We start from the raw sequence: 25,978 nt of genomic DNA, 5'->3' as shown, positions 1-25,978 counted from the left end.
ATTAAGCCTTGGAGATGTATTCACGGCAGCAGTTACATCATGAGTGAAAAAGACATGACGGCATCATCCTTGTTTCGTGCGCAACAATCATTGGAGAATGTTGTCATGTTTATACTTATGCACATCCTGTGGTTGTTGCCACCTCACCAGCCGCGTGAAAAACAAGAGTGTAGAGAAAATGTTGAAGCAGAACAGCTTGACCACAATATGCGTTTTCTTGACGCAGACAACTTTATGCCGACCAGCGAAAGTTAATCCTCGACTAAGTTTTGAAACATAACCAACTAGAAGAGCTTAGTGTGAATTAAAATATTTATCTTGAGATTATTGGAATTAGTTAGAGTTTTGTTTAGATTGGCTTTGTTTCTCATTCGCCGACACAGAAGCTTAAGGAATTAGCAACTTTCGCTCACCACATGACAAGTCAATGTAAAGGTTTTACGCTTTCTAGAAAACAGGTATTTCTGTGCTTCAGGTTGGCATAAAAATAAGGAAATAGAAATGATGGTTATGCTTCCAACCGCCGCTGTAAATTTTTCACTCAACGGGGTGAGCACTCCTTTGTGTGGGCAGTGGGCACTCAATAAAAGAGCCAAGCATATCGTCGATCTCAATAATCTCTCCAGCATCTTTTAATTATTTCGGCCCGAACAAAGCAAAACTTGTCCGAAGGCGATGACACAAGAAATAAATCTGCAAATAACAACACAACTCTATGACATCATGCTGATCTCTTTATTTTACTTCCAAAAGCCTGGTCTTCATCAAGAAAATCGTCGTACGCGGTGACTCTACTATTTCTTTCTGTCGTCGGCATCTTCAATTTTTAGTCTGCTGGATCTCAAATTATCATTCATTGTGTTTTTCGATGTTTTTTGGTATTTTTTTTCATTCTGTCTAATATTACTTTGTTCCGAACTGACAACGTTTACCGAATATTAATTTCAAGGTCATTACCTTGCATTGATACGATTGAGTACTGACATTGGAAAAAAAGTTATGCTGATCGACAGCTGTGGTTTCATTACGAGTTCAACTTATCCGAATTCAGAGTAGTGATATGGAAAGTTGTTGTAAAAACCTGGGGAACCTCATTTAGATTTTAAAGCTGTGTAGTGATGTGAATAAAAAAATTGAATAATAACCTATGTCTGAATATCTTTTCACTATCCAAAAACTCTTACTCTCACATGTTTTTTTATAATTGCTGTGGCATAGCACTGACATTTGAACTTATTTTACTTTTAAACCACTTGTTTTGTCAAAAACTGTTTATCTTTGAATTAATCAAGGATCAAGACAAATGCTGTACCGCTATTTGTTTTATTAAGTTCAGTTTTTAACGAAGAGACATACTAGTTCAAGCATTTTGCACGGAAATGCAATTTCTTTATTGTTTGGATCGCAATGCTCACCAAGCCATGGCAGATTAGCTTTGTTATTTATATTACGACAAGTGAACTCATGCGATCTATGGTACGGTGACCAACTGGCCATATATTCACATATAATTTGCTATGGTAGAAGATTTTTTGGCACACTTTGTTTCTGTTGCAGGCCGAACGTTTGTGAAAAGGAGGCTGTCAAAGTCGTCCGTTCTGTGCAGCCATGCGTGAAGGCATTCACTCGTCTTGTAAAAGTTTGGAAACAAAGTTGCGGGAATCGGAGGCGCTGGTGTGTCGGATATGAGCGAAGGTAATGACGTGTACCACGTAATTTGACAGAAAACTCATCGTAATATAACAACGTCGCTATTTTATCATGGTAAATCTCCAGTCATCATTGCACTTTTAAGTCTTCATTGGTTGATGATGATGATGTCTTCTCTGGGTAACACAGCACAACATGTGAGTGGAATTTTGGCAAAATTGTTCACTTTGTTAGTCCAAATGAAAGGTTTTGAGATATACGTCCTTTATGTTTTTTTTCTAGCATGTCAATGTAAAACTTTAAATGATTTAGTTTTTTTATCATGATGATTTATGATCTATAGTATATACCATTAAGTCAATAAATGGGAAGTCATGGCAAATCTTAGTTTTTTGTTTTTCTTGCGTTTAGATCCAGACTTAAAAGTATTTGCTTTGTTCTCAATTTTGTCTTTCTACATCATTTGCAATGTTGGAAGCCACTAATACATCTCATCTTGTACCGTGGTTCCAAGCACATGCTTAACCTTACATCCCATGATATTGGGACAACTAATAAAATTCAATCAAGTTAAGATTTCATTGCCTTATTGATGTATGCCAAACTTCCACAAACTAAATTCTGGATTATTTGGTGACAAACTTTAAAACTGTATGGGCAAAAAAGTCTATTTTATCAAGTCAGGTTTTCGTTTTCAAATTTTCTTTTTGTCACAATTTTGTATTAAAACTACGACAAAACGAATTTTGATTTGGTATGATATCTGTTTCAATTGTGACGTAGTAAGCTAATTTTTCTAGCTTCTATTAAACCAAATTTAAAAATATTAGTCAGCCTTTAGCTACTTGCTAATTTTTTTTGCAAAAGTTCAGTGAGACAGTTGACAACAGTAATAATCTACAAAATGTGACAAATCAGGCCACCCATGTTTGAACTGATAGAGCGTAGCTTAGCTATTGTTTTCCTATAAACTTATTTTATCTTAACAAAAGTGTTGTTTCCTTGTAAACTTTCTTCTTCTTGGTTTTGTTTCGAAACAATTTTTTGAACAAAGGAGTTAAGTTTAGTTTTTCCAAATAAAGTTTGTAACTTTTTTCACAGGACTGCCTACTACACAACATATAAAACATCTTACGACACCAAGCGGGAAGCTAAGGCAGAATGTTGCCCCGGCTGGGCCCAACTTAAAAATGAAGCCGGCTGCACTCATCGTAAGTCGATATTCTTTATGATTAAACAATGTGTTGGTTTGACATTAGATTTGATAAGTACGTTCGAGGTCACAGTTGTATCGAGGTCGTTTCATTGCTTTGACTTGGAACTCGCAATGTGGAATCCTTCCAACTTCGCTTCTAGCCGGATGTCATGTCGTCTGATGACTAATTGGTATTTTCACAGGTTTATGAAAGCATAATGAATTAAACAATGAAGCTTTTAGTGCCGGAAACCTTGGCCGTGTGTTTGCCACCTTTCTGCTTGTTTTTAAGGACGCACAATTCTATTTTTGTTTAATTACAAATCTTGTATTCCTGTAACGTGTTGTCGAGAATGGTCGTGCACAATTATAAGCTTTCCTTACTCGCTACTTGTAGCCCATCGCTATTTCCGCTCGAATTTTCTACTTGCAGTCAACATGAAAAGAGTATTTTACAACTATGAATGATAAGATGTTGATGAGAACATTTTTTAGCAAGTTTGACCATGACCATGGTTATACCATGCAATGGATTGTTCATGAAACGCCAAAAAGAACGCCATGGTGAGCAAAGCTTGTTTTACTGTAGGTAAAGTCCCCGCCTCTTCACCAGTCACTTTTTCATTCTGACGTTGCCAATGTCGCGACGTTTGTTTAAAAAGAGAAGGCAATTGCTGTCTAGAACTCCTTTTTTATCTTCTTGGCGGTGCCCCAAGCTTGAACCGCCTACAGATGATGTTTCTAAACTCTCAATTGTTTTGCTTCCTTTTGTATTTTAATTTTCACTTTCTGGTGTTGTGGCTTCAATTTTTTTTTTACGATTGACAGGCATACTACTACTGCTGCTGAATGGTGGTTGCGATTGGTTTGCATTAAACATACATTTGGGGAGAAAATCAGCTATATAATGTGACGTTAGCAGTGATAACCGATCTTGATTCTTCTTTGAGCGACTTTCGTCATTGTTTCTATGAAGCGATCTCCACGCCACTGGTTTCCTATGCTCATTGCTCGGCCTCGTCTCTGCTGGAGCATTGCTAGTTGAAGTTCTGGTGTGTATTTGTGTATGATGACGTAGTTTGGCTGTATTCTGTATAGGCTTCAAAGAATCAAAATCACAAATTGCGAATGATTTGGAATACTTGCATAGATTTTGAATACTGTATATTTTCTTTCCTTAGCTACCACGTTATGTCGTAAATAATAATCAGCTGCACTTTAAATTCTTTGGCATGTTTGGCATTTTTGGATTTTCATGTGTTTCTTTTCGTTTGGAATTCAAAACAAAATTAGCCTTTTAGATTTCCAAACGAAAGTGATAAAATCATTGGTTCCCAAACTTACTTTAAAAGTCTGCAAAATAAAGCGACGGAAAGGAACGTTTTGTTGAAACGAAAGGGCATGTTTTTTATCTTCGAACAGGACCAGTCAGTACTATAGAATGTGCGAAGAAACTAGACCAGATAATATTTTTCTGTAAGAAAAAGAAAGGGTTGCACCAAAAAAAATTGTCGGATTGGCCAGTAACAAGAGAAGAATCCACAATGGATACAAACCAATTAGCATAAAAAACGATAGCTTGGAAACATGCAAAAGTGCAGTTATTCTCTGGTACACAACACTCTTGCGTCGTCTTTTGTTAGTTGTTGCTGATCATTGTTTGTTATCAGAATATTTACTTTTCTAATAGTAATAATTCGATAAATATAATGTAAAAGCAGAAATATATATTTTTAATACTTCTATAACGTTTTACGTCTCGTAACACATCTCATCGAACGAATAATGTAATAGCCAGGCATGGAGATGCGGCCTGGTTTGTCACATTTTGCAGATTTTGATTACAGCTACTGCTAGTGTTTGACTGACATTTTCTGAGATTTTTTTTACTTTTTGTTGTTTCCTTATGTTATAAAACTTTTTTGTTGCCTTGGGGAAGCAATAGCAAATGAGAAAAAGTAAGTTGAAAAACGCGAAATCAGACTGTTATTGAAAATTTAACAGTCTGACTAAAGTCTTCGAAATCAAATTTTCTTTGTTTTTCAACATCTGAGGATGTTAAAACCTATTATGTCATCTGGGGAAAACAGTAAAGAAAGTGTAAAAATATAAGTTTTAGAAAAATTTATCTAAATATTCTTCCAAAGTTAGCAAAATCTGAAAATTTCTGCAAAATGTGACAAATCAGGCCGTATCTTTAGGTAGCCATGAGCCAGGCTATTAAAAGTGATTTTTGTTTTTATTTTCAAGTTTTGTTTTATATATATCATTCTTTATTTACTTTGTTTAGTTTTTCAGTCTCATGCTCTAACAGTTGTACGTTTCTGTTTTTACTTTCGATTACTTACATAGAATGAACATTGTAGCCACAGCTTCAAACGTCGTGGGTATTCTTTGTTTTCACCAAGTTGTCATCACATTACCTCTTGCCACAAATGCATGTGGCAAAATTATTTCTTTTTGCTATAGCACAGTGGCAGTTTAATTCCGATGAATGACCGCGTGATTGCAAAGGGTTTAGGTTCTTCTATAAATAACTTGTATTGGTGGCAAAATTAGCAAATTTTCACAGTATTTAAAATTAAACTTAAAAGGATGCATTCAACAATAGATTGATTGAAACCATTCATTGGATTTCTCCGTTGGCCTGCTAATAGGAGACGCGATTATGTTTTGCTGAAACATTTTAAAAGGTGAAAATGACTGAAGTTGGCAAAATTTAAAAGCTCGACACGCCTGGCAAACTGTACGCTTTCATTTCTTTCAATGTTTTCTTCATTATTGTTATCATCGTTGCATTTAGGCAACAATATGTTTGTTTTTAATTTTTTTAGTTATTAGCTCATTGAGCAAGCCAATTAGGATAATGATATTTCATCAGGAGAGATAATAAGTTGGATGTTTGACGTGCCACTGCACGCACACCTTCGTTAGCTCATTGGTGTGTGAGCCGAGGCAACTGATACTTGTCAATACAAGAAGTTGCCCATATGTTGAAGTTTATCGAAGGGAATGCTAACTGACTGCGTTACAGACAACCCATACTTCGATGTAAAACTGACGTGATCTTACCACTTTAGGAATACATTTCTCCTCTCTTTTTGCTGCTTTGTCGACAGGTCTTATTGCGGTACACCCTTGAATTCACAGACCTTCATCAAACGTCTTAATCTGATCGCAAGACGTCTAAAAAACATTTGAGTGTCGCAAAGAAAAGTATTAGAGAAATCTTATTGTAATGAATTGTTCGGTTTCCTGTCTCTTCATACTTGACGGCGTATAGTTATTTTACAGCCAAAAGTCTGCTTCATGTTCCGTGACATTGAAGCGATCTCTTCTGCACCGGAATCGAGTGTTTAGCTTGACAAATGATTGAGATTTGAAGAGATTTTGTTAAAAACTTTGGAATTTACTTTTGTAATTCGAAATTTAGTGAGACGATTCGAAAGACTTGCCCAGGCGCGTCACAGTGCATTCGTGCCTCGTGGACTCGTGGTTGAATTGTTTATAAGTAGTAACTAACAGAATGCCTAAAATTTTCTTTGAAGCGTTTCTTTTCTTTGTGATTACTTTGTACGCACTAGCTGTTTTCCACAACCTTCAATACAAGACAAGGTCACTATGTCGCAACAAGTAGTAAGGTTGCAGCGGTTGCACCAAGAACCCGCTGCTGGGGTGTTATAAAAACTTGTAAAAAAAACTCGGCTGCTGGTCAACAAACCAGAGCAAAGACAATTTCATCGGTAAGCTTATGTTTATTGCGACATCTTTGGGTTGATTCGCTATGCACTCAAGCAAGACCCGTGTCAACATTTTGCAAGGCATTTGAATGCATATGACATCTATTGCAAGTTATTTTTAAAGTCACATGTTAATCGCTAATATTAGTATTACTGAAAAAAATCTTGTTGGTGCTGACTTTGGTTCATGATGGTGCAAAAAACAAAAAAGTATTTGTTTAGACGTTGCTTCATGATGGTGCAAAAAACAAAAAAGCATTTGTTTAGACGTTGCTTCAGCCTATTTTTTTCATTTTTTGATATTGCTTTATCGTATTATTTGATCGAAGGTTATTTGGACCTTATACAAGTTCTTTCGTTTCGCAATGACATCACATCTTTCCCTGGAGGTCTTCAGCAAGATGATATCTGTAGGGAATCGGAGATTGGTAAAAGTTGATCTAGTCGGCTTAAAGGTTTTGTTCTGGCAATTCGTACGTCACTTGCAGTTTAGCGTTCTCGAGCTTATAAATGTACAGACCCAGACTAACTGTACATTATGATAGTCGTAACAGAAGTCTTGCAGGTTTACAATTCGTCAACAGTAAATCTTCGACATGTGATAGAGATAGAAGTCATTATTTTATGATGCTTTGATTTTAAATCTTTAGTCAATGCAATTGTAACATGAAGTTTGTTATTTCGATGGTCACATATTCCAGCGCCTTGGATTTGTGTGAATAATTTGTAAAAAAAATGTGTGGCTTAATTTTTCTCTTTCGTTTTGCTTCCGTTGTGGTCTCCCCCAAATATGCAAAATTCTTCACGTCGTGTTGTTATGTCATTACAGTAGAGACTGGTTTCCTACTGGGCAAGACACAGAGTTTTTCAGTCAATGTATTGTCAGGCGATATAGATCGACTTTGAAGACTGGTTCTTGTTTATTGTTAAGAGTCGTGGCTTTTTATTCGCTCCTTGTGTGAAAACGATCTTTTAGATTTGTGTGTTTTAGTACGAGAATAATCTTGAGGGGAGCGGTCAATAAGGAGAGCATCTTTAGAGATATTTATGAGTGCATTAGCAGAAGGAAACGAAGGAGAAAGTAATTTTACAGAAAAGTGCTTTGTTGGTGTTGCTGTTGAGTTCAAATCAAACATCGGCCCAAAAGTGGCTTAAAGGGTGCTTAATTATTGCCGGAGTTGGTTGAGTAGATAGTAACAGTACAATAAGCTTCTTGGTTCTTTTCCACATCACATCCTAGCTTGCAGCTTGCTGTCATACTTCAGCGTTCCAGCAAAAGCCTTTTTTTTAAACTATGAATCGAATTAGTTTCGAGTTTTAGTTAATTAAATTTTGTTTATCGAATTATAGCGCTGATAGAGTGTGTGAAGAAAAGTAGCCTAATTGACCGTAGAATTTTAATTAATTCAAACATGAAGATAATTTACATCTTTTTATGCAGTTTTTTGTATTTTCCTCAAAGTGCATTATGACCGTGCTCAACCTTATATTGGTATTATTTGGAACCGTCGCTTCAGGAGTATTAGCCCAAAATCCTCGATTGCCTTCTTTCGGCAATATTCATCCTCTCAATTTTGGAGAGGTGCATTGTGGGGCTGATATATCTCGATATTATGGCGAAAAAGAAGCGAGGGAAGTTTCTCCGGAACTTCACTACAGACAGCGGATTGCGGAAAATACTCATGTATTGTTTCGGAATAAACGATGGGCTACAGGTTGCAACAATATAGTAATTTATAGTAGACAACGAGATTGATCGAATCTTTATTTCTCGACAAATGTTTCCAAGTCGAAGTCACAAAATTGAGATAAATAAAGTTCGATCGTTCTCATAACCAGCTCCTCCCCCAAAGTATTTGTTTGGCTCAGAGAAAAACAGGTTCATTTCACTATTGCATCCAAAAACGAATGAAACGAAGCTGTTTTTTTCTGGCCGCCGTACACTTGGGGAGGACGCAACCAAGAATAGATATATTGTTTTGAAAATGTTTACTGTATTATTTTTGTAACACGATTACAGCGCAGTGCGCTTACGGCGTGTGCTTCAACGGAGGAAGGTGCCAAGATTCCGTCACTCAAATGTGCCTGTGCACTGGAGGATTTACGGGGGCAAGATGCGAAAACGGTAACACAAGCGGGCGAGTCCTGTATTTTTATCTTGCTGTGACAATAGAGGAAGTCGCAAGCGTGCTACGGTTACACTACTTTTTGTATGTAAACAAGCAAACGACTTGGTTAAACGGAGTTTGTTTGGTGATAAAAGGGCAAGATGAAATCTTGAGATTAATACTGTGCACTTGATTCGCTCTCTGTAAGCACCTCGCATTCTAAAGCAAGTTTCTTTGCTGAAACCACAACTCATGCACAAACTGTATTGTGATCTGTTTGCAATAGATCAACGCAAAAGTCAAAATCTAAACATTGTTATCTTGAGTTTGGTATGGACAAACAAAACTTCGACTTCACATCGCTGCAAACATTTGCAATGTGTCATTGACAAATGGCACAGCATCTGTTGGCTCCAATACGCTTTTTACCAACACTAAACCTCAATATTTTTCTCCTAACTAACACCACACAACACACTGTATCACTTGAACAAATTGCAATATCAATATCAATTGTGGGGTTTTCTTTGCCTGCCTTGCTCTTCTTGCTATGAGCTAAACGCATCAAGACGTGTTCCCCTTAAGACAGTGGTTCCCAAAGTATGGGTCGCGACCCAAACATGGGTCGCGAAGGGTCAGAAAATGGGTCGTGCAGAGACGATCTAAATCTGCCAAAATAGGACTGTTGTAAATTAATTTATAAAGAAACTTTTTTTTCTTCTATTGAGTTGTTTTAATCCCAACATCGACAGTATCATTGCATCCTACACTTTTATTTGGCTTCTCTTCTATCAATCAATTATGGCCAACAGTTTTACCGGCATTCAAGTCACTTCCTTCAACAAATCACGTTAAACGTAGATTACTCTCTGAGTTGACAATTTAAGATTTCTGAACTATTTTTTTAATTTGAAGTTAATTTTTATCTGCGACCCTGGTTGCAGGGAAGCCGCTACGTAGGCTGTGTTATAAAATGTTGTCAAACGAATACAAAGAAGAACAAGAAGAGACATCCGACATGTGCAAAAAAATGTGCGTAGGCTATTTTTAAGCACCAAGAAGAGGCACTGAAGCCAAACCGGTTTGACTCTACAACGAATCCAGCACTTTTACTTACTCTCTGAGCAAGACGAGCTACAGTAGGCTACACCACTCTACAACTGGTTGTCTGTATCTTGTTTATAGCAGGCATTTAAATAATCGGGAATCCCAGCGTCAAATGTCTGTCTCGCTAAACGGAAATCCTTTACCATATTATACTGCAAACCCAACTTACCTTGGAGTAAAACTTGACCGGCAGTTGGCCTACAGACCCCACATGGAGTCACTCCGTGCCAAGGTTACCTCGAGAAATAACTTCTTGAGAAGCCTTGCAGGAACAGGATGGGGAGCCCGAGCATCAACCTTGCGTACAAGTGCACTAGCCTTGGTCTACAGCTCAGCCAAATATGCCACAGCTGTGTGGAACCGTAGCAGAAACACAAAAAAGATGGATGTATGCATTAACGACACCTTGCGCATCATCACTGGCTGTCTCCGCCCCACACCTACTGCTTATCTACCAACTTTGGCTGCCATTGCTCCTGCTCATGTCCGTAGGGAAGAAGCCTCTCACAAACTGGCTTTGCATGCAAGACTCGATCCTCAACACCTTCTCCACAGTCACTCCCAAAGATATGGACCAGTCAGCAGGCGCGGATCTAGGAGTTTTTTTCGGGGGGGGGCCAGAAAATTTGAAAATCAATTAAACAGAAAGAAAAAGATAAAACAGATATGAACAATGATACTACGACAGTAGCGTAGCCAGGAATTTTGAAAGGGGGGGTTTTGACGGCCGGCGGGCGAAGCCCGTCGGCGTCTTCGCTAAAGACGATACCCAGCGGCGGGGGGTCAGGGGCAGCCCCCAGAAAATTTTGAAAAATTGCTTTGAATTTGGTGCATTCTGAGAGCATTTTCAACAAAAATGTGGGTATAAATATTCCTGTAAAATGGTGCTGTCTGGTGGCATAGCAAAAGGATAAGATCATGTTTTTTCGGTAATAAAGCTAAGTATCTATGTTTTCTTGTTGCTAATTCCTGGCTGAGATATTTGAATGTTTAGTATTGGTAAAACTCGCTCTTTTAATGCAGTTTCGTTTAAAATTAGAAAAACTTTCTTTTAGAGACATAGAGACTGAAAGCATCATTCTCAATATCGTGATGTCAAACGCGTGCCAAAAGGGGCTCCCCTTGGCTACGCCACTATACTACGACATATACGATATGCCATAAAATAAAATAGACATTAAAAGAAACAGCCATTTCATCAATTGTGAATAATTGAAAAATACAATAATTTGAAAAATACAATTGTAATATAAATGTTTGAAAAATACATTTTGCTTGAATAAAAATTGCTAAGCATGCAAAGTAAACTTGAAATCTGGTTTAAAACCCTGTATGCAGTGTCCATGACCAATTGGATATTTGTACGTTTGCAAGCATAGACGGCAATTGATTGAAATTATAATGAAGACTAAAAACTATAAAACAGCCATTCAAGGTTTCAGATTGTTTCAACTGACGTCATTTGGTTCAGCGTTGGTTTCAGCTGAGTCAGCTCCAACAAATGTTGCTATTAAAATGCATTTGCAGTTGTATAACGGAATAAAGGAGTCTGATCGATGGATGATTTTAACCATAATAATAACAAAAAATGACCCCCCCTCCCCCCGGATAAGTTAAGTCCGCCGTGGGACTACTATGAGCTGTTTAGACGCATATCAAACGATTTGATGCGGAAACATAGAACTTCAACAATAATTCCTCACAACATTTCGGGGGGGGGCCCGGGCCCCCTAGGCCCCCCCCATAAATCCGCGCCTGCCAGTCAGGCTTCAACGCCTGTCATCAACCATTTCATCGATATGCTACACCGCTTGTGGATAAGAACTTCAGCTGCATGGAGACATGGGCCCAGGAATAGAACGAGCTGCCACATATCCCTCCCCAGTTTTCAGTTATACCAGCACTCTCCATCCCTCCTGGAGCAGACCTCTCAAGAAAGGCATGGGTCACCTTGAACAGGATCAGATGTGACGTTGGCTGCACTGGAGCTAATCTGTTTAGGTGGGGGTTGCACAATACGCCGATATGTGTCTGCGGAGCGGTAGAACAAACAATGCTACACATATTCCACGAATGTCCCATCTTACGACCCCCAAGTGGAAACATCGGTACCGTATTTGACAACCGGACCCAACTACCGTATCATGGCTACACGATGAGGCATTGCCAATCTAAGCTACTACAAGTCAAACGAGAGAAGAAAAAGAAGCAGGCAAACATTGCGAAAACAGTATAGACTGCTGAAATTGTTTATACAGATTTTCTGCGTCTTGGGTCGCGAGATGTTCACCAAACTCATATTTGGGTCGCGCTCAAAAAAGTTTGGGAACCACTGCCTTAAGACCATCAGCACTCTTGATAACGCACCATGGCCGATCTTCATAGCAACTGTCCATACAAATCTTAAATATATCAGCTAAAGCTATGTGGGCTAATAAAGCTATAGCCTAAATTTATTTGTTTTTTTTTTTGTTTATTAACATTTTATTTTTTTTTTATTTTCTTATATCTTAAATTTTTCTGAAGGTGTTGCGACCGTGCCAAATTTTTTTTTTCAACTCAATAACTTACTTCGGTCACAAGCACGTTTTTAACGTTCGCGTTTTGTCGCTTCTACCTTTTTCTCGACCTTTGCTATGTTGACGTGTATTGTTTTGATATGATGGTCAGAAATAAAAAACAACTGAACTGAACTGAAGATCTTTTAGTTTTGTTCTTGGATCCAACCTGAAAAAAAATTGTGCGAATGGCTTGTGTATTTTTATATATCTATTTGTAGGATAAATTGCTTGCAGGATGGTGTTGCGCAATAGCGGTGCTTCAAAAATGCAAAAGCAACACTAACTTTCAAAAGTTTCAAACTCATATTTCTGTATCACTTGCCTAAGCTACTGAGAGCGCATTTTAGCTACGAAACCTATCTGGCAATATTGAACTAATGTTAATGTGGTAGGTTTGTTGTCTAGCATGAAGTCTGTATTAGGAATTGTCATTTAAGCTCGAAGCTGATTCGTCAATTATTCCTTATAAGTTTACGAAGTTCATAGCTGGCAGATCGGCGATAAGATCATTCGCAAGACTCGATCAACTTTCTACGATTTGAAATCGTCAGTTGGCTTCAACAACTGAAACCAGACACGCAACACAAGGTTGTGATTATCAATTTTGTTTGGGGGTAAATGCGATGAAAAAATGACTCGGATCTGTTTGTGCACAATGTTTGCTCTGTTCGTTTATTTATACACTTGTGACGTCGTCGTTTGGCTCACTTTCTTTTCAACTCATCAGGGGAAAAGCATTTGAAGACTGACGTTGGCATCTAACGCGAATAGCTCGGTTGAATTGCATCCCTGCTCGCGTCCGATGAATCACTCATGAGTCACAGTCTGTTGTAAAAAGACAAAAAGAGTTCAAACTTTAAATCCACACCTTGGTATTGAATTAGGTGCCCGTACAAATTTTCTTTTTGGTCAATGTTTTTTCCATTGCAAAGCAAAAGTGCCCTGGCTTAAAACATTTGAAGCAAGTTATCACAAAACATTAAAAGCTTTCCAACCACAGCTCTATACCATCAGATCCGATTGATGCTCTTGGCGCAGCTGCAAGATGTTCCTCTTCATAAACGTTGATGAGCACGTTTGTTGAAATATTTCACTGAGGTTAAACCATCGCCATGGTTACTGAAAGGCTTCAGCCTTTAATAAAATAGACGCAGCAAGGCAACAAGAGAAAACTAATGATTCAGCAGCGGACTATAAAAATTTGAGCGACATGTGCTGATGAAATGCAATTTTGTGTATAAAAAGTTATATTTCTGCAATTGACTTGCACCTGTTAAAGTTTTATTTTGCTTAGTTAATGCCATCTGAAAAGGAGCATGATCTTAATACTTACATGACGGGGTAGAAAAATATGAGTTTTTTCAAACGCCGGATGAAGATCATCAGATCAAGGAGTCGCTACCGCTTAATTTAGTTAACAATTTCTTATTTCCCGGCTGGTATCACATTTGCATCAACGAGAAAGAATGAAAGCATTTCTTAGGTGGCGACTACTTCTCGTAGATATTTGTGACAAAATCGCCAGCTTGACAGTGACTCTTTTATGGAACTTTTCATGTTGTTTTAGCTCAATTTGACATGGACGGAAATAGACGATGAGACCAGTTAGTTCATGTCACATTTCTACGACGTTGATTCATCGTCGAAAAACGTTTCTGCTTGCAAGCTGGAACAGTCTAACATTTTGACTTGACAAAAATTATCGAAATAGTTTAACTTTTTTGTAACTTTTTTGTTTGTTGTTTCAATGAAGCGCAATTAAGATAACATCACCTCGAGAGAGTCATTCTACCATAACCTCACTGCCGAACGGCAAACGTGATGAGTCTACTTCGACATTGGAGCACAATAAGTTAGCTGCTTTAAAGTAAAGTTATTCAACAGAATTAACATGAAATAGAATTTAAAGCACACAAACAAAGTTATTTTCTTAAAATTGAACATTGAAAATTGAGAAACTCAAAAGCTTTTTTTAGTCTGCAAATGTCTGTATGGTGCTGTCTCGTGCTGAGGTGATCATCATTTTTTGTGTTTTGTAGTAGTATTGAATTGGTTTATGTCATAGATTCGTGTTTAATGAACTATAGACAAACAAAACAAAGTAACCTTAGCGGGTTTAACATAATGTATTACATACAAAGCAAAATATATAACATAATAACTCAAACGTTTTCGACACGTACGTGTGTCCTCATCAGGAATTACATATCTGCAATATACATAAAATGAAACATTGTAAGATAAATTTGACTTTGCACTATAACCGCAACGACACTCTAGACTGAACAGCACAAACTAAACAAATGATACAATAATGATTACGAGTAAGTTATACGGTGGGAAACAGATCACATGTGGTGTAAACTACAGGCATTTGACAAACAATTAGAACACACACAAAAGAAACGAAGAGCCACAGGCGAATAACTGCCGGTCGAGAGATGGATTGTTACGTTTGATTCTTAAGGCTTCCATGATCTTAGTCTGAAAATCAAACCTGTCTCGAGAGATGATTTTAAATTGGTCGATCGAGACATTGTCAGCGCACGTTTCACAAGAGGCGATGTGCTCTTTAATTACACTTTTGGTTGTTAGGTTTGGGTTTAAGTGATTCGTATTTGGCGGCAACAATGTTAAGCGTCCATAGGACATTGATGACAAAGGAAGGGGGGAGATATGTCGCAATTGGACAAGTTTTGCATTGACGGACGCTGAATATCACGGGGTGTTGTTTTTGTTTAGACCTGAACGAATGCGCTACTAACAATGGAGGGTGCAACCAAATGTGCTGTAATAGCTTTGGAGGGTTCACCTGTAAGTGCCGACCTGGATTCCATCTCGACACTGACCAACTGACTTGCATTGGTGAGTTTACTGACCTCTTTATTACTCCAGGAGCACTAGGACAGTTCATCGTCAGACAGTTTGTGGAACCAAGATTGTTTCGCTTCTAACATTTCGACTGTTTGTTAACGTAGTTATGAAGTTAGTTGCATCCATGAACCGTGTGAATCTCGCTAAAGTGACATACATACCACAATGTTGATACTGTTTCTTTCCTACTTTCTTGCTGCTTGTTTTCGTAACAATGAATGGATCGGTAGTCTGTTACGAAATTTAATCGGGCGCGGTTGTTTAACTCAATCTCATTATCTACGCATGGCTGGCTCTTGTTTTATCTACGATACCGAATATATCTTCCCATCAAACAAATTAGTCTATACGTCAGCAGACGTCAAGTTAGTGTGAAAGAGAACTGATTTGCTAGGATAGCGACAGCGCAAATATCTTGTTTGGACTACTGAAACAAACGTTGGAGAGATGTTCACAAATAAACAGTTGAGCGTCTTAGAATGTGCGGGAACCAAACAATAGCTTGCTCACCATGGCCTGGAACGTCAAGATGAGCGGAAAATGGTGGATGACTTTTTATGATCCTGTTGCTTGCCTTAAGTTAATAAAAGCTGACTGGTTTACCCACGCTTTTATAACCTTTGTTTTCTGCTATCTATCTAGTGTATTATAGTACGAAAACATTTTTATTGAACAAGAAGTTCAAGTGTTGCTTTTTTAAGCATGTTGATAAAAAGCTTTATGAGGAGTGGTACCCAAACATCCATAGCCTACTGCGAATTAAACTATTGTTGCTTGATCTTGCACGTACATTTGTTTGGGGCTGGGTAATTATCAACTGAGCTATTGAGGAAATAAGCAGGAAAGGCTGCAAGCTGTTAGGTATAAATTATAACGCAATTATCTTCTTTACAGATGATGATGAGTGTGCTAATCATAACGGAGGGTGTGCGCAGGAATGCGTGAATATAGAGGGAGGCCACTATTGTAAGTGCAGAGAGGGATACAGGCTACATACAGATGAGAAGACATGCGTTCGTAAGTTATGTTTTTCTCTTATTGGTGTTCGAAACAATATAGCAAATTAGCTTATATTTGAACAGGGCAAAATGAGTTTTTACATTATGACAAGTAGCTCGATATCATTTGATTTGACATCATTATCTTAATTTTTAAAAGCAAAAATGCTTAAATAACCGGCATTTCAGCTTCTAAATGGAAACGTAACGCTTGGTTAAGTTACTCAGTTTGGTTGAACGTGTCTGCTCTAATCATTTTAACATCAACCACCATGCATCAACAATATTCTGTTCGGTACCCTGCGATTCATGAATGTACTTTTCTGCACCCCTCAACATAACACTGTTTTTTTATTCAACAATCAGCGACGAACATGTGCGAGATACGAAATGGAGGCTGCGAGCAAGTGTGTGAGCCCCAGGGTACCAGAGGAAGGTATTTTTGTAGATGTCGTCCTGGTTTTGTTCTCAACTCGAACGGGAGGACTTGCGACGGTGAGTAGTTTCAATTCATATCTCAATTACCGTGCCAGTAAATCCGACGTATCATTTCGCTACTGGGTGCATTAATTCTTTACGACATAAATAAAACATGATGGGTTATTGCTGTTTTTTTGCTTTTATATTTCAGTTAATGTTTATTCATGTCTGCATGGATAATTAATTGACCTTTTATTCAATAACTAAAATCTGTTTCGATCGTATATTTTACTCCAATCAATCTAAACAACATCGGGTTAGTTGCAGTGAGTTTATTTTAAAATTGAGAGAGCAGCTGCTCTGGGGCTTTGTTTTAACAGTTTTGTCTTCGTAATTGAACTATTAGAGGAGACCCGGTTGCGAAATATGATGGTAAGAATATTTTCGGATAATCGAAAAGATGTTGCTTATAAATTGTTCCATATCCTAACTTACCACGCAGAGTTGTATTTGTGGAACTGACATTCTTGATCTTTTCCTTTTAGTAGCCGACCCTTGCGAAACGAACAATGGGGGATGTTTACACAAATGCATGACTGTCGGTTCCATTGCTCAATGTTCGTGCTTCGAAGGATATCAACTTGAATCCAACAATCAGTCGTGCACAGGTAGATAGCTAAACCTTTTAGGGAAGACATAAAAAAAATATTTTCAAGTCTTCCCAAGCCACACCCACACACACATGTTTATTTTCAAGTGTTTCATTTCAATTGATATTATAACGCAACAGATATTGATGAATGCGCCGAAAATCTGGGAGGATGTTCACACAATTGTGTCAACACAATTGGTTCGTATTCGTGCGTATGTAATCCGGGATATGAGATTGGAGTTGACAAAAAAACGTGTTATAGTAAGTCATGTTTTTTTTCTACATTGATGCGTAAGCCTATTGATCCAAAACGCAAAATTCAACAATGAAAATGCAATTACAATTTTCGCTATCTATAAATATTGTTTCAGGTGATATTTGTTTTAATAAGCTTACTTGAACCTTTTTGATTTTAGAAGCTATCAAATAGATTGCAAAGCATGTGTATTGTGCAGGCTTGTGATACATTATTGTCCGTCCGTACGTCGCCTCGATAGCTCAGGTTGGTCAACGCGTGAATTCGCGAATGAAGAAGCTTCAAGATCAAGCGTCGCTGGTTCGACTCTCGGGGTGTGCGCTTGAGCAACGCATTGTAAGGGCTGCTCTCCATTCAGCGGTGCCTAATGGATGGAGTTACCCGGCAACAACATGGTAACAATTAGAAACTTCATTCTGTCAATCTCGGTAACCGGCCCTGCGTCAAAAGCCTCGACGAGTATGCGAAATAACCAGGAATAACATATCAAGGCTTTTTCAGCGAGAATAAAGGTACAAAACTAAACCAACCACTTGCAATACTCCGTTGCTGTTTCTCATAGGAATTGAAATGGAAGTAATTAAATCCTGCTCAACTATGAATGGAGGATGTATGCATCTGTGTTCCGAAGACCTCGGCAGGCCTTCTTGCTCTTGTAACGATGGCTACCAACTGGAAGCTGACGGAAGAAGCTGTACAGGTGATGCTTGAAACCACTATGTCAGCACAATCAATAGAAGAAAAATATTACCAACAAATAAATAATTACAATTTTAATCTTACAAAGAGATCTGGTTTCATTGAAAAGGAAGACAACTGATGATTCTCATGCAGATATTGACGAATGCAATGACGGTGGGAAGTGTTGCGACCAGGGATGCTCTAACTCCCCTGGTGGATACGAGTGTAGCTGTAGAGCCGGGTTCGCGTTGGACGCAAACGGGTGTTCGTGTGTAGGTGAGCAGAAATCAAAACAAGGTATTTTTAATTTTAGTTAATTCTCAATAACGAGATGTTTATTGTAGATGTCAATGAATGCTTGGACAAGAACGGGGGATGTGATCAACGGTGCGTAAACAGCGCTGGTTCCCACAGCTGCGTTTGTGATGGAGGTTTTCTCCTTGCCGATGACCAGCGTCGTTGCGAAGGTAGAGAAAATAAACATTAAAAAGCAAATTCTTGTTGAGAGAAAAGCGTTTGCGATATTTTCTTTCAACGTTGATAATTTTTATGACGTTTTATGTTTTACGTTTTAACTTTTTTTAACGAAAAGAAGACAGTGTGAAGCGTCAGCGCCTGGATTCAACAAGGGGATTCTAGCAACATTCCAAAGGCAATGTTCTGCTGCTTTTTGTTTATAAACCTTTTTGTAATTTTTTTCCTTCATAAAAACTGAATGGGCCACAGAACTTTTATGCAAACAAAAATGGGCCATGAAAGAAAAAAGGTTGAGAACCACTGAGCTAGACCATATGATCGCTTCGTTGTTTCCTTGTCAGATTGATAGATATAGTAACAAAAGTACAGTAGGCCTGTTGACGTATGTGTACTGTGTCTACGTCTTTGGTCAATGAATGAATGATACAATGCATCCACGTAACGTTATAAAATAATTCTAGCCATTTTGAACGACGCTTCTACACCCGATCGTACCATTTCTTTCATCCAACCTATTAGAAAAGTTAACCCAGAAGCTGAAGAAGAACTAGGAGCTTTTTCTTTACTCACCAGGTAATGAAAAAAATGTACCTTGATTTACCATTCACCCAAACTCGCTTGACGCCTCAAACTATTGCCGTGTATTACTTTGAACCTTGATTAGATAGCTTACTTGTTATTCACTAACAACAATCTTATAGTTTACATTGCTAATCTTCTGACGTTTATACTTTGATCTTTTATGTGTTTGAGAACCTGTGCACTACCGAGAGCGAAATAATAACTTTCCATACCCGATTTTTCCCAATTTTAGGATTTTTGGCCCACAAAAAAACTGAAGTTTCCAATGAAATAGAATTAATAGATAGAAATGACGTTGATTAATACAGAGCAAAGTTGCCTAACCATAACACAAAGTATAGAAGATTTGGCTTAAGTTAAAGGGAAGACAAGAACCTAACCTTCATATCCACCTTGAAGCATATAATTAAGTGTGAAAACACATAAGCGACATCAGGATCGATGGATGATAAACCGATACCCTTCCAAGCGTTTTACGGGGGCTTGTTACAGATAAATAAAAACGTTACTCTTACTTGTAGATGCGAACCGGGAAGATTTGGTCGCGGTTGTGAATACCGATGTTCTGATTGCAATGGAGGAGAATGCAATGGCAATGGTGACGGATGTCTTTGTGATGTCGGTCGTGTTGGAATGTTTTGCAACGAAAGTTAGTCGTACTTTGTTTGCTGGTTGTATACGTAGAGGCTATACTTTATGAGAGAGTGCGTTACTGGATTGAAATACCACTCCATTTATCTTTCCTTCATTCTTTTGTTTTGGTCTTATCTATCGGCTGGCTGTAATTATTGGACATTGGTGAATGTTTTATGTCGAAGGGGTTGTTGTTACATTTTTCAATCGAAAATCTTTTAGAATTTTAAATAGGATTTTTTTAATTGTACTTTACAAAAAAACAATTTATGCTAGATTACTATTTTCTATTTTTTTAGCTTGTTCAGAAGACAGATATGGACCAGGTTGTGCACTGTTATGTACATGCAGAAACGGAGGGGAGTGTGATGCGGAGACAGGACATTGTCGGTGTCCTCCTGGTGTGTCCGGAAGAAACTGTGAAAATGGTTTGTTTTTTTTGTTTTCAAGATTCTTTTGTGGTCAGTATTCTTTGATAAACCATTGATAGACGATCGTTCTGGGAGTCCAAATTTTTTGCGATGACAGTTACTTTTTTTGTGAAGATAAGATGGTATTTATAATGAATTGATGCCAAACACAAGTAGTTTTATTCACCATCAAATGGATTTTGAAAAAAAAAACTTTTAGTGGAAAAGAATATTCCTGCTACTATCAACAGTAATAATGTAATAGTGGATAAACGGTCGTCGCTAGCACACCACCTCTACACTAATCTTGGACAACTAAAATTTTTATATCTTTTGAAATTCGATTTTAATTATAAGTAGAGCTATTCAAGCTTTTACAAATTATACTAGAATTAGAGCTACGCAAATTTTTACAAATTAGAGTAGAATTTAAACGAGATTAGAATTATTTTGTATTTGGATTAAAGCGTCTATATTGTACTGTCTGTAACTCTACATCTAAGTGTCATTCCACAATCACAGCACCAAAACCGCTTATCGTGATATAAGTGAATTGATCAATTAATTGCGTTTTTGATGACTTTGCTGCTTAAAGGATGAAATTACAAGTTACAACATGACAATTTGATCTTGATCGTTTTATTGCATTTTTCTTGCATCAGGTTGATAGGAGCGAAGTTTCCTTTCATTTGCTGAAAAATAATTCTGAACAAACTAAAGTTTTTAGCAAAACCTGAGATTAGATTAGAACTACAATTAGAGTAGCCTAAATAAGTTTTCATGAACTTAGAATTACCGACATTTCGTTCTGATTTACCGAATAAGGCAACTAGAATTATCTAGTTGTTCAAGTCTGCTTCTACACATACTAACACATCAATAGCGTCAGCGTTCATATCATTGAAAAGAGAGTCGGTATTTGAATCCATGCACTGTCAACTGTAAACATGAGAAAGAGCGATAAATCCAACAGAATCGGTGCATACATGATGCACCTGTTGCACAACTTATTTAGAAAAAAGGATTACCCTCTCAATCCCATGCAGAAAGCTTGACCAGGTTCCCTTATAAAAAAACACAGAAATATTTCCACTGAATGGTGTTGATCAGTACTTAATGTAGGTTGCGCGAAAGGCTTCTTTGGACGCCGATGCAACAGGAGATGCCATTGTCGGGGTGCGAGGTGTCACAGATCTTTTGGAATATGCTTTTGTGACCCTGGTCGTTATGGAAGAAGGTGCCATAAAGGTAAGATTTTCTTTCTCTAATAGGCTGCATGCATTGCTGTAACAATTAACTGTGGCTCTATCATCCAACAGTGACTGAGATTTCAGTATTCCATCTTCATTTTATTGTAGTTAACATCAGTCATGGTTCAGTTCAGTAGGCCATATCCCTACGAAGGACCGTAGACATTTCCCTCTAGAACAGCTTACTGTTCATACATTGGAGAAATCAAAGGTTATAGTGGAAGGGGCGCCATTCGTAATTGGCGGCGTGCCTTAAAGCGTCTTGTCAAAGACAAAGTCCGAAGAATTTGTAAACATTTATCACTTTGGGTAATATAAAACATTTACATTGTTTACCTATTGAATTTTTTCTTATCCCATGCTGAGCTTTGGGGAATGAGAGGATAATGTGCTCATTATACTCAGCCTTCGGCACTAACGAGAGTAGGGTGGACACTAGGGAGGGCCGTCGGAAACAGTTCGCTTAGCAACTCGAGTTTCTTAGGAGGTTTGTCGAGTAAATGGCGAAATCGAAAACCATTTTTTAATTGAACGCCAGAAAGACGGCGCACAACAGGGACTTAATCGGTAAATCACCACATTCCAGGGATATTGACAGAGTTGCCATACCGTCCTTATTTCTAAGATTTGTCCTTATTTTGAAGAACTCTATCTTAGAAAATATTACTGTCCTTATTGCAAGGAAATGTCCTTTTTTTGACTTGAGTCCTTATTTTGTCTTATTTTCAACAATTAGTGAATAAACTTAGTGGAATGACAGCCAAATCCCTACTACAATAAAAGTAAACCTAGACCTGAGTTGTCTTGAGATGCACAAAGTATTTTTTTACGAACAATGAGTTGCTGGAACACATTGTTTCTGGCAAACAATATGGCATGTGATATATAATGGCTCGTATAAATGCTGAGATTTGTTCAAAAATGTTTGTTTTACTTTGTATGAAAATTTAATTTTTTTGTTGTCCTTATTTTGGGGTTCATGTCGGTGGCAACTCTAGATATTGCAGTGGCGTCTATTCAGAGTTTGTGCGCCGCACACCCCCATCAAACATGGTTGATTCATCAATCGTCATACACTTAAACATGCAAGTAGGCTACTTGGTAGCCTATATAAATGGTGAAGGCAGGGTATACAAGTAGCCTAAGTACTTGGTAGCCTATATAAAAGGTGATGGCAGGGTATACAAGTAAGTAGGCTTCTTGGTAGCCTATATAAAAGGTGAAGGTTTGGTATGCAAGTAACTAAGCTCTTGGTAGCCTATAAAAAAGGTGAAGGCATGGTATGTAAGTAAGTAGGCTACTTGGTAGCCTACATAAAAGGTGAAGACATGGTATGCAAGTAAGTAGGCTACTTGGTAGCCTATATAAATGATGAAGGCAGGGTATACAAGTACGGTAGCCTAAGTACTTGGTAGCCTACATAAATGGTGATGGCAGGGTATGCAAGTAAGTAGGCTATTTGGTAGCCTATATAAAAGGTGAAGGCATGGTATGCAAGTAAGTAGGCTACTTGGTAGCCTACATAAAAGGTGAAGGCATGGTATGCAAGTAAGTAGGCTACTTGGTAGCCTATACAAATGATGAAGGCAGGGTAGCCTATACAAGTACGGTAGCCTAAGTACTTGGTAGCCTATATAAAAGGTGAAGGCATGGTATGCAAGTAAGTAGGTTACTTGGTAGCCTATATAAAAGTGAAGGCATGGTATGCAAGTAAGTAGGCTACTTGGTAGCCTATATAAAAGGTGAAGGCATGGTATGCAAGTAGGTAGGCTACTTGGTAGCCTATATAAATGGTGATGGCAGGGTATGCAAGCAAGTAGGCTACTTGGTAGCCTATATAAAAGGTGAAGGCATGGTATGCAAGTAAGTAGGCTACTTGGTAGCCTATATAAAAGGTGAAGGCATGGTATGTAAGTAAGTAGGCCACTTGGTAGACTATGGAATTGGTAAAGGCATGGTATGCAAGTAGGTTACTTTGTAGCCTATTTAAAAGGTGAAGGCATGGTATGCAAGTAAGTAGGCTACTTGGTAGCCTACATAAAAGGTGAAGGCATGGTATGCAAGTAAGTAGGCTACTTGGTAGCCTATATAAATGATGAAGGCAGGGTATGCAAGTAGCCTAAGTACTTGGTAGCATATATAAAAGGTGATGAAAGGGTAGCCTATGCAAGTAGTAAGTAGGCTACTTAGTAGCCTATAGGGCCAATAAAAAGTGAAGTCAGGGTATATGGACGACACAGGTATCAGATCAGTGCTCAGTGAAGGCAGAACAGGTAGGGTGTTACCCTACTGACTGAAGCAAGTACCATAATTGGGTTCTGTTTCAGTGAAACATATAATCATAATAGTGAAGTGAAGGGATATTTAAAACACAATTCGCAATTTATTACAGGTATTCAGGACAGTAATTCGTAATAGTGCTAGTGTGGTAGCCTACCAGTCGTATTTTACGTTGATTGATTGAATGCAAATAATGACAACATACTAGTTGCTCCGGTGGAGTCAGTAGAAACTCACTGAGCCATCAATTCTACGCGATTTCAGCATCCAACAGCTCACAGAGCGTTTCGTCGAGACCGATGTTCCTACATCGATTGACAGTTTTCTATGCTGCACACAAGCAGTTGAGCACGCAGTCAAACTCGCCACCGAAGTGAGCGATGAAGTCATCGGCCATGATAATAGTCGTATTTTACGTCGTAGACATGAACTTATTCTGACGCGAACTGCTGCTCGTTCACAGCGTCCACGTTTTGAGTCAAAGAAAGATTACGTTCTGTGATTGTTTTTGACTGTTTACGTCGTTTTGTGTATTTTTTATTTTTTTAATTACTTTTTTTTGGAAAAACAATTTTTTTATTTTATTTGAGTGATATTGATTTTTTTGTGCGGCGTCTTCCCGCGGCCCGATCTAAAAAAGGTTTTCAGATTATTTGTTTGTGACCTAAGCCTCCTACCTGAGCCGAGTTGCTAAGGGATTTGACAAAAAAAGTGCATTGACGGCCCTCCCTAGTGGACACTTCCTTTTTCTCGGCCGCCTTTACTTCAGCAACTATGCCCACCCAATTTGTTACACGTTGGGTAGAGGTGAGCGGTGTTTTTCAACAACCAGCTTAACCCGGGAGTCGAACCCAGTTCGCACAATTGGAAAGCCAACGCCTTATCCGATGCGACTTTCCACCGCCACCTATTGAATGCCAAGTCAAAATTAGCTTATATCCCAATTTCCCAAGTTCATATGTAGCCTAGCCATGGCGATCTTCGCCATGAGCCCAGCTTATTTACGTCTTTAGCAACCCCATCTAAAAGTGGGGTTGATAAAGACGAATCATGACCAGGGAACTGTGTTCCGAAAGCTAGTGCAATTCGCTATTATTACAGCGAACCAGCAGCATCAGGCTGAAACAAGTCGTTTCTATCCACATTTGTGAAATTGTTAGTACAATTGCAGAATAAGCATGTGATCGTAATCGATTAATTTAAAATATTGAGTAATCATAATCAAGAAAGTAATTGTAGTCAATTGCATTGCCATTATAATCATCTGGTCTCTAATTGTTTCAATTACTTTTGTGACATATGTGACATATTGATCTGCACAGAATGTCCCCGGTGGACTTTTGGAGTTGGTTGTCAGGAGGAATGTGCATGCCACAAGAGCAACACAGCTTCCTGTGACAAGGTGGAGGGAAGCTGTGCATGCAAGGCAGGCTACATTGGAGAAACATGTGCATCAGGTACGTGCACAACTGGTCGTACAGAAACAATACTCCAACAAACACTTGACTCGAATATTGATGAGTTTATCATATAATCGTTGAAAATAGTAGGCACTTTATTTTATTTTGCCGACTTTATATCTTTCCTGCTTGCATTTTTCTTTCAGCTTTTTTCAGGCAATTTCCAAACTTCTAACGGCATGTAGGTAGGCTACAAATAATTACACTGTATCCTGGTGTCACGATTATGCAAATTAGTTAAGTTACACATTCTACCCTACCACATTCTACCCTACACATATTACCCTACCGTAATTAACATGATCACTTTGTACTTACCAATACATAAATATATTAGTTGCAATAAAATATGTATTTAGGCAACTACTTTCATCGATTTTACATGTATATGGGTGTGGTATGTCATATCTTTTAGGAAACATTTTGTTGCTAATAAAATTATCTTCATTTTCAGTTTGCGCCCAAGGAACATTTGGGACTGGTTGTAAACAGCGATGCCATTGTGAGGAAAGCGTCGATTGTCACCACATTACAGGAACATGCCAAAGAGAGTGCCCCCCTGGATTCCGCGGAGCTGATTGCTCGGAAGGTTATTGTTCAAATAGTTTTATGTTCTAGTAATATACGATCATTTTGGCTACATG

The 25,978-nt window shown here is 38.2% G+C and overlaps 1 protein-coding gene across 2 annotated transcripts in view; it reads left to right on the top strand.

The window, feature by feature from the left end:
- The window catches only part of LOC145786144 (uncharacterized), a 49,281-nt gene that overhangs the window by 2,464 nt on the left and 20,839 nt on the right, over positions 1-25,978 (top strand). The window contains exons 2-18 of one of the 2 annotated variants that reach the window (XM_082597798.1): positions 1,558-1,695; positions 2,752-2,861; positions 8,606-8,710; positions 15,104-15,226; positions 16,130-16,252; positions 16,600-16,728; positions 17,199-17,321; positions 17,444-17,566; positions 18,124-18,261; positions 18,396-18,518; positions 18,587-18,709; positions 19,181-19,292; positions 19,823-19,950; positions 20,234-20,362; positions 21,467-21,592; positions 25,197-25,331; positions 25,789-25,923. In XM_082597798.1, coding sequence (XP_082453924.1) covers positions 1,558-1,695; positions 2,752-2,861; positions 8,606-8,710; positions 15,104-15,226; positions 16,130-16,252; positions 16,600-16,728; positions 17,199-17,321; positions 17,444-17,566; positions 18,124-18,261; positions 18,396-18,518; positions 18,587-18,709; positions 19,181-19,292; positions 19,823-19,950; positions 20,234-20,362; positions 21,467-21,592; positions 25,197-25,331; positions 25,789-25,923 — 2,123 coding nt within the window. Of the gene's footprint in view, positions 1-1,557; positions 1,696-2,751; positions 2,862-8,195; positions 8,301-8,605; positions 8,711-15,103; positions 15,227-16,129; positions 16,253-16,599; positions 16,729-17,198; positions 17,322-17,443; positions 17,567-18,123; positions 18,262-18,395; positions 18,519-18,586; positions 18,710-19,180; positions 19,293-19,822; positions 19,951-20,233; positions 20,363-21,466; positions 21,593-25,196; positions 25,332-25,788; positions 25,924-25,978 lie in introns of those variants that run through there. The other variant, XM_082597803.1, reaches the window with a different exon arrangement.

Source organism: Aplidium turbinatum, chromosome 2 (assembly GCF_918807975.1).
Source record: "Aplidium turbinatum chromosome 2, kaAplTurb1.1, whole genome shotgun sequence".
Lineage (NCBI taxonomy): Eukaryota > Metazoa > Chordata > Ascidiacea > Aplousobranchia > Polyclinidae > Aplidium > Aplidium turbinatum.
The sequence above is the reverse complement of the archived record's forward strand: the minus strand, read 5'-3'. Positions and strand labels throughout refer to the sequence as shown.